Source organism: Pseudorca crassidens, chromosome 20, assembly GCF_039906515.1.
Source record: "Pseudorca crassidens isolate mPseCra1 chromosome 20, mPseCra1.hap1, whole genome shotgun sequence".
Classification (NCBI taxonomy): Eukaryota; Metazoa; Chordata; class Mammalia; order Artiodactyla; family Delphinidae; genus Pseudorca; species Pseudorca crassidens.
In genome coordinates, this window is record NC_090315.1 from 50,664,891 (window position 1) to 50,678,810 (window position 13,920).

Below are 13,920 nucleotides of genomic sequence, written 5' to 3' on the forward strand. Positions count from 1 at the left end.
CGCCTGCCAGTGCAGGGGACATGGGTTTGTGCCCCGGTCCGGGAGGATCCCACGTGCCGCTGAGCGGCTGGGCCCGTGAGCCATGGCCGCTGAGCCTGTGTGTCCGGAGCCTGTGCTCCGCAGCGGGAGAGGCCACAGCAGTGAGAGGCCCGCGTAAAACAAAACAAAACAAAACAAAAAAGATACCACTGACAGGCAGACACATTCTGATTTCGGAGAGGAGAAAAAACATGTCTCAGACACACAATACTCTCCACTCATCTTCTTGCATCCTCTTGTAGTCTTCAGCCCCCATATTCTCCGGGTCACACATGCTTAAAGAACCAAGTCAGGCTCATTGAGGAAAAAGGTCACTCTGTGCTTTTTTTCTTCTTTCATTAGAAACAAGAAACTTGACTTTTAAAGCATTAAAAGCATAGGGACTTTAGAGACGCTGTCCAAAGTGAGCTGACTAAAGCAGAAACAAGGCCGTTTCTGACTTCTAAGGCATTTTCCCAAATTAGCACCCGCAAAGCCACCTCCAAGCATTTGGTCAAACTGTTTTTTTTTTTGTTTTTTTTTTTGCGGTACGCGGGCCTCTCACTGTTGTGGCCTCTCCCGTTGCGGAGCACAGGCTCCGGACGCGCAGGCTCAGCGGCCATGGCTCACGGGCCCAGCCGCTCCGCGGCATGTGGGATCCTCCCGGAGCAGAGCACGAACCCGTGTCCCCTGCATCGGCAGGCAGACTCCCAACCACTGCGCCACCAGCGAGGCCCTCATTTGGTCAAACTTTGACCTAAAACCACTGCTTCCTTGGCTCTCTGGGCAGTTTCTTGGACAGGTCGTAGTCAGTCTAGCTTTATGTTCAGAGTTAGAAGAGTATTTTGCTGCACTAGGGTTAAGAGTATAAGACACAAAAGACGAAACCTTGGGGACTTCCCTGGTGGTCCAGTGGGTAAGACTCTGGGCTCCCAATGCAGGGGGCCAGGGTTTGATCCCTGGTGGGAGAACTTGATCCTGCACAAATGCCTCAACTAAAAAAAAAAGATCCTGTGTGTCACAACTAAGACCCAGAGCAGCCTAAATAAATAAAAATAAATCTTAAAAAAAACCCAAGAAACCCTTGAGCTGTAGTCCTGACTGCTCAGCTGAGAGCTAGAAACTGTCACTTAGCTCTGAGTCTCGTTCTCTTCATCTGTAAAATGGGGGTATAACCTCTACCTCACAAGGTTACTGTGAGGCTTAAAGAGATAATATATGTAAAATATCAATGGCTAACACTTTACTAAGTGATTGTTAAAGGCCAAGTATCACATACAGGAATTTAAATGTATTATCTAATGATGAAATGCTTAGCATATGCCAGAGGCACGGTAAATCAATAGCAATTTCAATTTTATTCATTTATTTGGCCGTGCTGTGGGGCTTGTGGAATCTTAGTTCCCAGACCAGGGATCTAGTCAATGAAAGCGCGAAGTCCTAACCTGGAAATTCCCAATAGCAATTTTTATTACTATGGCTTGTAAGCATATCACCAGGATATCACCAACCTGCTTTTAAAAAAATTTAGACATAATTCACATACCATAAAATTCACCCTTTTGCTACAATTCAGTAGATTTTAGTATATTCACAAAGTTCTATCACCACTGATTCCAATTTCAAAACATTTTCATCAGCCCCCAAAGAAACCACATACTCATCCTCACTAGCAGTCACTACCCATCTCTCCTCTCCACCAATTAATTCCCCAAGTTCCTGGAATCCCTAATCTACCTTCTGTCTCTACAGATTTGTCTATTCTGGACATGTCATCTAAATGGAATCATACAACATGTGCTGTTTTGTGGTTGAATTCTTTTACTTAGCAAAAAGGTTCATCCATGTTGTAGCACACATCATGACTCCATTCCTTTTTGTGGTTGAGTAATATTCTATTGTACGGATATAACATATTTTGTTATCCATTCGCTCACTGATGGACGTTTGGGTTGTTTGGACTTTTTTTTTTGAATTGTTATTGCTCTTATGAATGAGGCTGCTATGAACATTTGTGCACAAGTTTCTGTGTACACATGTGTCCTCAATTTTGGGGGGTACACATATGCCTAGGAGTAGGGATGCTGGGACACAGGATAACTCTACTTTTTTTCTTTATTTTGGAAAGAAAATCACTTTATTCTAATTAATTCACAAACAAAAGCTTGTTTAAGAGGCCAAACATCCACCCAGCCCCAAACTCAATACCATCTCATGAGCTTCTACATGGTGAGAATACCCTCTTCCACTGCAATTGTGAAGCACAAAAGCTATTAATGATCGAGGAGAGGCTTAACTGGTGGCTTCACACTTTATATCTTCACTATCAATTATATTTTTAATGCTAAATCAACATGGTCATGAGAGATGATTTTTCATGTCTTCAGTTGGAACTTCTTGATGAAGCTAACCTGTTCGCCAATTTGCACTCTTTCAGCACCTCACTGAAACCTTCACAAAGCTTAAGGTCACCCTGGTTCAGTGCACACTCCAAAAACTATTTCACCTGAAAAAAGCATGGGCCATTCTGCTGCTGCTGTGCCGGCTGGGTTCCCTGAGGCTCCCGGTAAGTGACGTCAGGCCTTGAGGGCTCAGTATTACTTCCTCTACTGAAGCCACCAGGGAGGGCATGACCCAGAGTGTGGCGGACGCTGGCTGCAGTGGTTGCCATCTGGGCCATCAGACCTGGCTGCCGGGGAGCAGCAGCAGGGGAGCCAACAGCAGACGGTGGAGCCGCTGCTGGTGGCTGAGCTGCGGGCGCTGGCCTGGGCACGGTTCTCATCTGAGGGGCCCGGCTGGCTGGAGGGGCCACGCCGAAAGCGCGGCTTCGGCTTCCAGAGGAATCTTAAATGCGCGGCGAAGCGGGGACTAGAAGAGCGAGGATAACTCTATGCTTAACTTTTTGAGGAACTGCCAACTATTTTCCAAAGTAACTGTGGCATTTTATATACTTACCTGCTTTTAAAATGTTACTGGTTTTTTGGTTTGCTTTTGTTTTACACGGCGCTTTCTAAATTTTTCCTTTAAAAATTGTTGTCATTGTAATTTTAAAATTTTGAATACGTATTACATTCCCATGTTACAAAATTATAATGGTACAAAAGGCTATGTAGTGAAAAATTTCTCTCCCACCTTAACCTCAGCCACCTAGTTCCTTCCCCAGAGCAATCAATGTTGTCAGTTTCTTCTGAATTCTTCCAGAGATAGCTGAAGCATGCATGTGTGTGTATGTAAATACACACATTCGTATATTTTGGGTTTTTTTTCTATTTTTATACAAATGGAAGCATAGTATATACAATTTTTGTTTTTTACACATCAATTTCTCTTGGAGGTAATTCCACATCAATAGATATAAATCCAACTTCATTAAAAAAAAAGCTATGTAACATTCCACTAGGTAGATGTAACAACTTTTTAAATGAGTCTTCTATTGCTACATAGGTTGTTTACCATTTTTTAAAATTTATTTATTTTATTTATTTATTTTTCGCTGCGCTGGGTCTTCGTTGCTGCGCGTGGGTGTTTCTCTAGGTGTGGCGAGCGGGGGTTACTCTTTGCTGTGGTGCTTGGGCTTCTTATTGCAGTGGCTTCTCTTGTTGCAGAGCACAGGCTCTGGGTGTGTGGGCTTCCGTAGCTGTGGCACTCGGGCTCAGTAGTTGTGGCTCGCAGGCTCTAGAGAGCAGGCTCAGTAGTTGTGGCGCACGGGCTTAGTTGCTCCGCGGCATGTGGGATCTTCCCAGACCAGGGCTTGAACCCGTGTCCCCTTCATTGGCAGGCAGATGCTTAACCACTGCACCACCAGGGGAGCCCTGTTTACCATCTTTTGATGCTACAGACAATGCTGCAATGAGCAACTTTTTACATATGTCATTTCACATGTGTGCACAAACCTTAGGATACCTTACTAGAAGTAGAAGCAGGCACATGAATTGGTAATTTTGACATATATGGACAAACAAATATGGTCCTTAAAAGGGTTTTATCAATCTATACTCCCACCAGAGATATACAGGAGTGTATGCACAATTCCCTACATCTTGCTCACCGTGCTACGAAACTTCAATTTTTGCCTATTTGATAGATAAAAATGATATCTCAATTATTCTTAATTTGCATCTAATTACGAGCACGATTTCATATGTTTAAGAGTTATGTGTTGAGAAATACAATACTGCCTGCCACATCAGTAAACAAAGGATGTCACGGTCATTAGCGATTACACCCACGCTGATGGTGAGCTGGCGAGCCCTGAGGGAACTCAGGACAGAAACAAAAATACCTGCCATCTAGCAGCCATCAGACTGCAGCCACTCCCCATGGTGCACCCTGAGGAAATTCAGGATGTGAAAACACAGGATACTGGCCCCAGACAGCTGAGGTGCATATCAAAGGAATGATTTCAGTGAGCCCAAACTCTAGCATCTTCCCATACATAGCAAAGCGCTAAATTCCTTAACTTGAGATCTAGTTTTCTTTTACTAACAGTAATCTTTTGTTCCTACTACCTGCCCTTTGTTGCAAAACTCCTGTATATCCTACCTCACCTCCTTGGAGCAGTTTTCTCGGGGTTACTAGAGATGCTGCCTCCTAGGCTTGAAGTCCTCAGTATGTCTGCCTAATAAAACATAACTCTCAACTTTTAGGCTGTGCATATGTTTTTTTAGTTCACAGTGTGTTTTGTCTTCTATAAACTGTTCATATTTTGTCCATTTTTTTACTAGGTAGTTGGTCTTTTAATTATAGATCTGTAGGCACTTTATGTTAGGAAAATTAGCCCTTTACAAGTGATACAAATAGTCAAACTTTTTTCCTTGTTGTCATTTGTGTTTTGGCTTTGCTTATGGTTTTCACCAGGCCAATGATTTTTTAAATTATATACTTGTATTTATCAAAAAAGTTTCTTTTATGCCTTCTAAATTTTACGTCATACTTAGAGATTTAAAAGCTTTCACTCTTGGGGGCTTCCCTGGTGGGGCAGTGGTTGAGAGTCCGCCTACCGATGCAGGGGACACGGGTTCGTGCCCCGGTCCGGGAAGATTCCACATGCCGCAGAGCGGCTGGGCCCGTGAGCCATGGCCGCTGAGCCTGCGCATCTGGAGCCTGTGCTCCGCAACGGGAGAGGCCACAACAGTGAGAGGCCCGCGTACCGCAAAAAAAACAAACAAACAAAAAAGCTTTCACTCATTTGTTTCAGTACTTTTATGATTTTTAAATTTAATTTTGATCTATCTGGACTTTAATTCTGCTGTACAGTCTCTGAGGACTAGCTCCATCTTTACGCACTGATTTGAAATGCCACCTTTGTCATATTAGGGTCCATTTCCATACTTTTTATATAATTCCCCAAACCACACTACTTTACTTATTAGAGCTTTAAGGTATAGTTTAATATCTGGTAGACCTCTTTCCCTTGTATTGATATTATCCTTTTTCTCCTAGAATTTTTGCTTACGTTTTTTCTGTATTTCCTTTATATCTTCTAACTATTTATTTGTATCTCATGATTTCAAACTATTCTCAAACCAAGAGCTCAGCCAGCAAGGAAGCAAATAATTTACTGAGAAAGACTGTAGACAAGGTCATAAATTACTTATAGAGGCTTAGAATGGAGAGAAAAAAAAAAAAGAAAAAGGAGCTTTGGCTTTATGTTTTACAGTGTAAAACTGCCCAGTATTAAAGAGGATTCATAGCTCTGGACACCATAAAAACAAGAGGTAGTCTTGGCTTCACAAAATCGCAACACACACACACCAGAAGTAGGGGGTTGGTGGGCAGTGCTCTCAAGGGAGTAGTTTCTGGTTACAGAGATAAGAGGCTAACTAGCAATCCAACTGGGAAGCCAACCCAGGTCATGGTGGATGAACAAGTGAAAAGAACACATGAATGAAACCTAATGCTGTATCCTTGTTTTCATGATTATTTTAAGTTTTCATGATTATTTCTTAGACTCAAGTAACCAGAAAGTATGACAGATAGGAATAAACAAAGGTAAAGAAAAAATTTCTACCAAAAATTTAAAAGATAAGGAATGCTAACCCAAAGTACAACTAACAAGTTAATTTTTTGTGTGTTTGTAATACAAACAAGAACAACAACCTTTGTTTCCACTTTTGGAAAGGAAACACAGGTGGAACAGAAGTACAGTGGGTTTACAGGGAAAAGGAAACGTACCTCGATGCTGGACTCTCACCCACAGTCACCCTTCCCCAGAGGCATTATAATCGTAAATGAGATTTGAGATAATAAAAATGGGCAATATGTCACGATTAGGGAGGAGCTGCGAAAATAAATTTGTCTCTACTCCACTTCTATTTTTAAATAAATTTAAAAGACCTGATCATTTAAAGAATCAGTGTTCAACAATGTTTGTTACAAAAACCTGCAGGCTTCCACCCACAGGGCAACTAATTTTGCCTCATTTACCTTATTATTTAGAAATGTATCTCCATGACTTTACACAACCTTGGCATTGTTGGCACTTCTCAACTTCCATTTCAGGCATCCTCTATTGTCTTCCCACAAGGAGGGATGATTTAGTTTTCTTTCCCCCTCCCTTTCAGCCAGCACTGCCGCCTTCCCATCCCCCCAGTAGCGTTAAAGTCTTATTCTGGTTAGTTAACATTCAGTGTTCACCAAATTATGATATGTAAATCCTATTCATAACTCTGATTGCTTTTCCTTACTTTTATTTTTCTGGAGTTAATAATTATTTTATTTGCTTGCTTAGTTTTCTATGTATTTATACAATTTCAACAAACAGCTTCTATTCCAATTCCTCACAATTTGATGTCTAAAGGTGTATGACTTATTCAAAATCTTGTTCACTGCAGTATTCTACTAGTGAAAAAGTAAAAGCAAATCAAAAATCCACCAACAGGCAACTGTTAAATCCACTGCAGTTTTCCATATCATGAAATACTTTGCAGACCTTAAAACGAAGGTTAATTAACAAGTATTGACACATGTACCAAACTGAGCCTTTAATTTTATGTCATTATACGTACCTGTAACTCTTTAATATTTTACAATGAGCATTCATTTTTATAGTCAGGAAAAAAAAGGACATTTAAAGTAATCATAAAAATAATCGGAATCGTATTTTGTTTGCGGTTATTCATACGACCAATCAGATTTTAAAATTTTTGTCATTTTGTTTAGTTGCTGGGCAAAAAGTCAATTTTTTTTTTCCGCTGCACAAATTTGACTGTAGGCCAATCATCTCAGAGATGTCTAAAGAGATGCAACTTTGGAAGAAGGAAATCCAGATTTTTCCTACTTCTAAAGGAAAATGTTTTCAGAAAATGAGTGTAAAGGGGGTGATTGTATAGGAAGCCCTCACTTATCTTGAGCCAGATACAAGATTACAGACAGTAAAATGCTTCATTTTCATCCCAGACAGCGGCAGGATGGAGCGGCATCTAAGGAGGCGAGCCCAGGGAGGCGGGCCTGGGCCAGCAGCACATTCTGCGGAGGTTGCTTAACCAACCAGCACGTTGGCTTCCGCGTGTCAGTCTGCCTAAAAATGCCTGACCTTTCCGTTCCTACCGAGTGCTGATGCACTACTGCAGCTGCACGACGGGGTAATTAACTAGACCACCACTCGGCCTTCACGACTCATAAGGCAACTTTCGCGACCACCCTTCCATTAGGAAGGGGCAGGCCCACGGAAATGACGGGGTCGGACACAGGTTGCCCCCCAGGTTTCTAGCCTCTGTATAGGTCACAGACGCTGACAGCTGTAGCTAACTTTATTGGGGTGGTGGACGGCTTGGAGAAGTCGAATGAAACAACAAATTTGCTCCCCAGGAAATTAAACATAAGCTCGGGTCAGTGAACTTGTGCACAGAACTTCCCGTGGGTTCGTGACTCCCTCAGACCCAAGCCGGGCTCCCCCGGACACAGGGGCCGGGGCTCCGGCCGCGGCGCGCCCTCCCATCCCTTCCCCCATCCCCACCGCAGCCCAGTACCGGCGGGCGGCTGGGCCCAGGCGGGAACCACGCACCGAAACGAGCGGGACGCGCAGGTGATCCCCCTGCAGCCGGTTGAAGGCGGGAAACGTGCTCCAGGCTAGGAAACCACCGTGCTCGGGTCCTAGCAAGGCCACGAGCAGCACCTGGTGCTGGAAGCGCACGGTCGGCTGCTCCTCATAGCTGCTCCGTTTCAGCCAAAACCCTGAGGTAAAAAGGGCGGGAGGCGGAGGGGCCGAGGTCAGGGAAGCCGGCGCGGTCGCCGCGGAGAGCCGCGTCGCGCACCGGCCGGGGGGCAGGCTCACCGTGGCTCCGGAAGGCCACCAGCAGCGGCGGGATGTACGTGAGCGCGGCGGACAGCATCAGGAACAGCGCGGCCTTAGAGCAGAGCCCCGCGCGGTAGCCCCGCTCCACTGGGTGAGAGAAGAGCTCGTAGAGCGCCATGAGGGCAGCGGTGAGTCGGGCCAAGAGCTCGGGATTCCTCGGCGGTTCCAGAGATTCGACAAACTTTGGCTTTTCCTGGTTGCCATAGCCTTGGTCTCCACGGCAACCGACGGGGCAGGGAAAGGAACCAATAGCAAGGAGACGGGCTTCGGTAGGGGTGGGGCTAACGGGGCGGCGCCCGCAACTGAAGTGTAGTCGTCGCTTTACGCATTACTTGCGCTTTCCCAAAGGCGGACTGTTTCTGTGTACCAAAGTCGTAGCCATCGCCTGTGTTAACATTTTTGTAAAATAAGATTTTCATAAATGTTGACTTAAAGTAAATACTTGCATATGTGTCATTTGTTAATCCCCAATATGGTTCATTGTGTACTTAAGTCCAACCAGTCACAGCACACCCTACATTGGAGGAAAACACAGAGAACATAAATGTGGCCGTGGTCCTGGACCTGATCCTGCGCCAAGACCAAACCATGTCTCTTTGTCTCCAAACTTTCTATCGCTTTCACTATACTCCATAGCCGGACAGAAACAGGACACAAATCTCCCTGCTCTTCGAGAGAGAGAAAGGATAATTACTATATAGCTCTGCTATACTTTGTTACCTTAATTGGGCACAAGCTTGGCTACCTGTTTTAGGGGAAGCTATGCTCCTCTCCAAAGATAATGTTGGAGTATCACTTAATTGAATGCTTTCCCCCCACTCCACCCGCCCCCTAGTATTTCGAACATGGCAGAAGGAATTTTTTTTAACATGGTCAATAGCCAAGTTCTTCATCAAAAGGATCACATTGCAGTTCCAAGAGATAATGTGAGGTTTGTGCTCAGAATGGAGTCCAGTAGTAGATGCTCCTATTTTGAAGGCAACCTAGAAGGATATTTTTCCTTCTAGTTTTATTGAGGTTTAATTGACATAAAGCACTGTATAAGTTTATGGTGTACAGCATAATGATTTGAGTTACATCATGAAATGGTTACCACAATAAGCTTAGTGAATATTGCTTATCTCATATAGATTAAAAATTAAATAGAAAAAAATTTTTTCCTTCTGATAAGAACTCCTAGGATTTACTCTTTCATATATAACATAGAGCAGTGCTAATTATATTTATCATGTTGTACATTACATCCCTAGTACTTATTTATCTTATAACTGTAAGTTTGTACCTTTTGACTTCCTTCATCCAATTCCCCCCTCCCTCCACCTTGCCTCTGATAACCACAAATCTGATCTCTTTTTTATGAGTTTGTTTTTGAAGTATAATTGACCTACAACACTATGTAAGTTCCTGTTACACAACGTAGTGTTTCAATATTTCTATACATTTCAAAATGATCACCATGATAAGTTTAGTCACCATAACCCAGAAGTGGGTTTCAGATGAAGAGAACAGCCGAGATCCTAACAACACAGAAAGAGGTCAAGATGTCCCATAAAGGGAAACTATCCAGGGCCCTTACCACAGTCCAAGGTGACAATGTAATCAGCCATGTCATTTTTTTGACATATCTGGTCCATTACCACTCATTTTTGCTTTAAAGCTTTTCTGGGGTGGCAACACAGCTCTTAAATACAACAACTGTTAGGCTTAAATCTATGTTATGATTCTGCCATTATACTGTACTTATGCTTTAAGTGAATGTCTTTCATTTATTTAAATAACCAGGAGACTTCCCTAGTAGTCCAGAGGTTAAGACTGCACTCCCAATGCTGGTGACTGGGGTTCAATCCCTGGTCGGGGAACTAGATCGGTGGCTGGGGTTCAATCCTTGGTCGGGGGACTAGATCCCGTGTGCATGCTGCAACTAAGAGTTCACATGCCGCAACTAAGAAGCCCACACACCGCAACCAAGAAGTCCACATGCCGCAACTAATGATCCTGCATGCCGCAACTAAAGATGCTACAAGGAAGCTCCCGAGTGCCGCAACTAAGACCCAGTGCAGCCAAGATAAAAAAATAAATATTAAAAAAACCTCATTAAAATAAAATTTAGAATAGATGGTTCTGATGTTGCTTCCTGAGGGTGGCTCTGCTGTGAGGAAGGAGGTGTTTGCCTCCAAAGCTCCTTCTTTCAGAAGGAAACACATGCTGTAGCTGGTGTCAGCTTAGTCACTGCTGAAACGGAGGTAACTACTAAGAATTTGGGTGTATGAAGTGCTTCAGCCTCCTCTGAGATGCCATGAGCTTTGCAAAAGTGTTTAATAATAACAGATACTAATATTTACTCTTTGTTCCCCTGATTTGAGGCAACTACTTTTTGTGGTTTTATTTCAATTCTTGACAGAATATTAAATTTTTTTTAAATGCTAAAGATTTGTCTATATTGTGTCATTTTCACACATTCTTGACTAAGAACTGACGTCTCAGTTTCTATTTCCATAATTTTCTTGTGTTTTATGCAATTTACCTCCAAGGACAAAGAAAGTCGTTCTCTAAAAACTATGCATTTTAATCATATTTTACGGCTTCCCTGGTGGTGCAGTGGTTAAGAATCTGCCTGGCAATGCAGGGGATACCGGTTCGAGTCCTGGTCCGGGAAGATCCCACACGCCACAGAGAAAAAAAGCCCCTGCGCCACAACTACTGAGCCTGCACTCTAGAGCCTGTACTCTGCAAGAGAAGCCACGGCAATGACAAGCCCGCGCACAGCAACCAAGAGTAGCCCCCGCTCGCTGCAACTAGAGAAAGCCCGCGCACAGCAACGAAGACCCAATGCAACCAAAAATAAATAAATAAAATTAAATTTTAAAAAATCGTATTCTACTCCTTTCTATAAGCGCCCATTCAGGGTCTCTTGAATCAGGTTAGAACTCCTGAATGTTTGCTTCAACATTTTCCAACATTTCTTTCACCTTGGCATTTATATCACCAAACCTTTGACTTCCCAGTTCCCTCTTCCAACTCCAGGCTTTGTTTCTATCTGTTAAGGAAAGTTTACAGTTTGGAAAATGCACCCTTCTTTCTGAAACATAAAATTCACATTCTCTGTGAAGTCTTTTTTAAAATTTTTATTTATTTATTTAGGCTGCATTGGGTCTTAGTTGCAGCACGTGGGATCTTTAGCTGCAGCATGTGGGCTCATAGTTGCGGCATGCAGACTCCTTAGTTGCAGCATGCATGTGGATCTAGTTCCCCGACTGAGGATTGAACCCAGGCCCCCTACATTGGCAACGTGGAGTCTTATCCACTGGACCACCAGGGAAGTCCCTCTGTGAAGTCCTTCTTGATAAGCCACACCTGGCTTTGTGTCAGCCCCCATTGTCCTAGCCATCCCTCAGTATCCATGTTCACATACCTTTGAAATTTACTCTCCATGTTTCACAAGTTGGTGAACGTGTAATTGCATATATGTATTATCCTATTTCTCCTTCTGACTCACCTCATCAACTGACAACCCTCTCAAGGAAGAGATCCAGTGTCCTTAGAACATTCAGTAAGCTAAATATAATGACCCAATAGGTAAAGAAGGTGATGCATATCATCAAGGCAGATCAGAGACACCAGTTAGAATGGTGAACTGGAAAAGGACATCAAGAAGGTAGGTAAAGATAGAAGACAGACACTGCACATCATTGAGACCATCAGATGACATACATGCCTGTAAGCTGGTGAGCAGCGGATCTCTCCCCTGAGAAGTGTACTGAGTTCTTCCGGGTGCAAGCTGGTGTACACATGCTTTGAACTAGGACTCAATGGCCAGCTCTGTAAAGAGAAGCAGGGGGTCTTCGGTCCAATTTCTATCTCCTTCACTGATTCATTATCAGATGGTGAATAACCATCTTCATTCCTCAGTGTTTAGCTCTATTCGCAAAATAGGTATTTTCATTTTTATACTCACTCTCTAGCGGATCTCTAGTTCGATAGTTTAAATACTTCTCTTCTGAATTTGAGACTCATAGATCCATCTACCTACTCTACATCTTTACTTGGATGTGTCTCTTGGGAATCTTAATATAACCAAAACCAAAGCCTTGCTTTGCCCCCTGCCCCGCTGGCTCCACCCTATTCCAGTACATCAGTACATGGCAACTCCATTCTTCCAAAACCGTGACTTAGACTCATCTCTCATCTCACATTCAATTGACCAGCAAATTTTGTTGGATCTACCTTCAAAATATATCTAGAACACAGCTGCTTCCCACCACCTCCACAGATAACTTCTTGGTCTAAACCAACAAAATCATATACCTGGATTATCACAATAGCCTCTTAACTCTTCCCTTGCTTCCATCCTCAACCCCCTATAGTCTATTGTCTACACAGAAGCTAGCCTGATCACTTAAAAAGGAAAGTCATATCATAACACTTTGTTTTTTTAACATTTTTATTGGAGTATAATTGCTTTACAGTGGTGTGTTAGTTTCTGCTTTATAACAGAGTGAATCAGTTATATATATACATATATTCCCATATCTCTTCCCTCTTGTGTCTCCCTCCCTCTCACCCTCCTTATCCCACCCTTCTAGGTGGTCACAAAGCACCGAGCTGATCTCCCTGTGCTATGTGACTGCTTCCCACTAGCTCTCTATTTTACATTTGGTAGTGTATATATGTCCATATATACACTACCACTCTCTCACTTTGTCCTAGCTTACCCGTCCCCCTCCGCATGTCCTCAAGTCCATTCTCTAGTAGGTCTGCGTCTTTATTCCCGTCTTGCCCCTAGGTTCTTCACGCCTGTCACACTTCTTAAAACCCTCCACTGGGACTTCCCTGGTGGTCCAGTGGCTAAAACTCCACGCTCCCAATGCAGGGGGCCTGGGTTCAATCCCTGGTCCGGGAACTAGATCCCACATGCCACAACTAAAGATCCTACATGCTGCATCTAAGACCCGGCGCAGCCAAATAAATAAATACTAACAAACAAAAACAAAAACAAAAACCCTCCACTGACTTCTCATTTCATTCTAAATAAAATCCAAAGTTCTTCAAATGGAATTCAAAGCTCAACTCACTTTTGTTCTAGATCCCTTTGATCTCACCTCCTAACACACACCCTCTTATTTATTCAGCTCCAGCCACAAGGGGTTCCTTCCTGTTCCTAGAATATGCCAAACCACTTTATCTAATATGCATTTGATCCCACACATCACTCTCTAGTCAAGCACCATGCTTTATTTTTCTAAACAGCACCTATCATTACCCAACATATTTTTTTTTGTTTTGTCCCACTAGAATGCAAACTCCGTAAGAGTGCAAGTGTTGTCTGTTCTGTTCACTGCTTACCCCCAACACTTAGAACAGTGCTCCTATATGCAACAACAATAATTTCTAGGTATGAAATTCAAAGGATTTTTCATTTCATTTAAAACAGGCAAGAAACAAACACGGATTTTAGCTGCTCAGACACACAGTCTTAAAATATCAAAAATAATTTCAGAATAAAGCTAGATTCCACAACATCCATCAGGAGTTTCAACTGAGGAAATGATGAATGACAATGTTCAAACAAACAGGCCTGTCAGATGCATCAGAATCACAAGCACGTG

At 43.0% G+C, this 13,920-nt stretch overlaps 1 protein-coding gene and 1 pseudogene across 3 annotated transcripts in view; both read right to left on the reverse strand.

Annotated features, from left to right (window-relative positions):
- Nucleotides 1–13,920, reverse strand: part of TMEM231 (transmembrane protein 231) — an 86,500-nt gene that overhangs the window by 38,800 nt on the left and 33,780 nt on the right. For 2 of the 3 annotated variants that reach the window (XM_067717839.1, XM_067717842.1), the window contains exons 2-3: nucleotides 8,294–8,699; nucleotides 8,024–8,193 (exon numbers count right to left, since the gene is read on the reverse strand). In XM_067717839.1, the coding sequence (XP_067573940.1) occupies nucleotides 8,024–8,193; nucleotides 8,294–8,432 (309 nt within the window). In that variant the 5' untranslated portion in view covers nucleotides 8,433–8,699. Of the gene's footprint in view, nucleotides 1–8,023; nucleotides 8,194–8,293; nucleotides 8,700–13,920 lie in introns of those variants that run through there. The other variant, XM_067717840.1, reaches the window with a different exon arrangement.
- Nucleotides 705–4,307, reverse strand: LOC137215421 (coiled-coil-helix-coiled-coil-helix domain-containing protein 2 pseudogene; annotated as a pseudogene).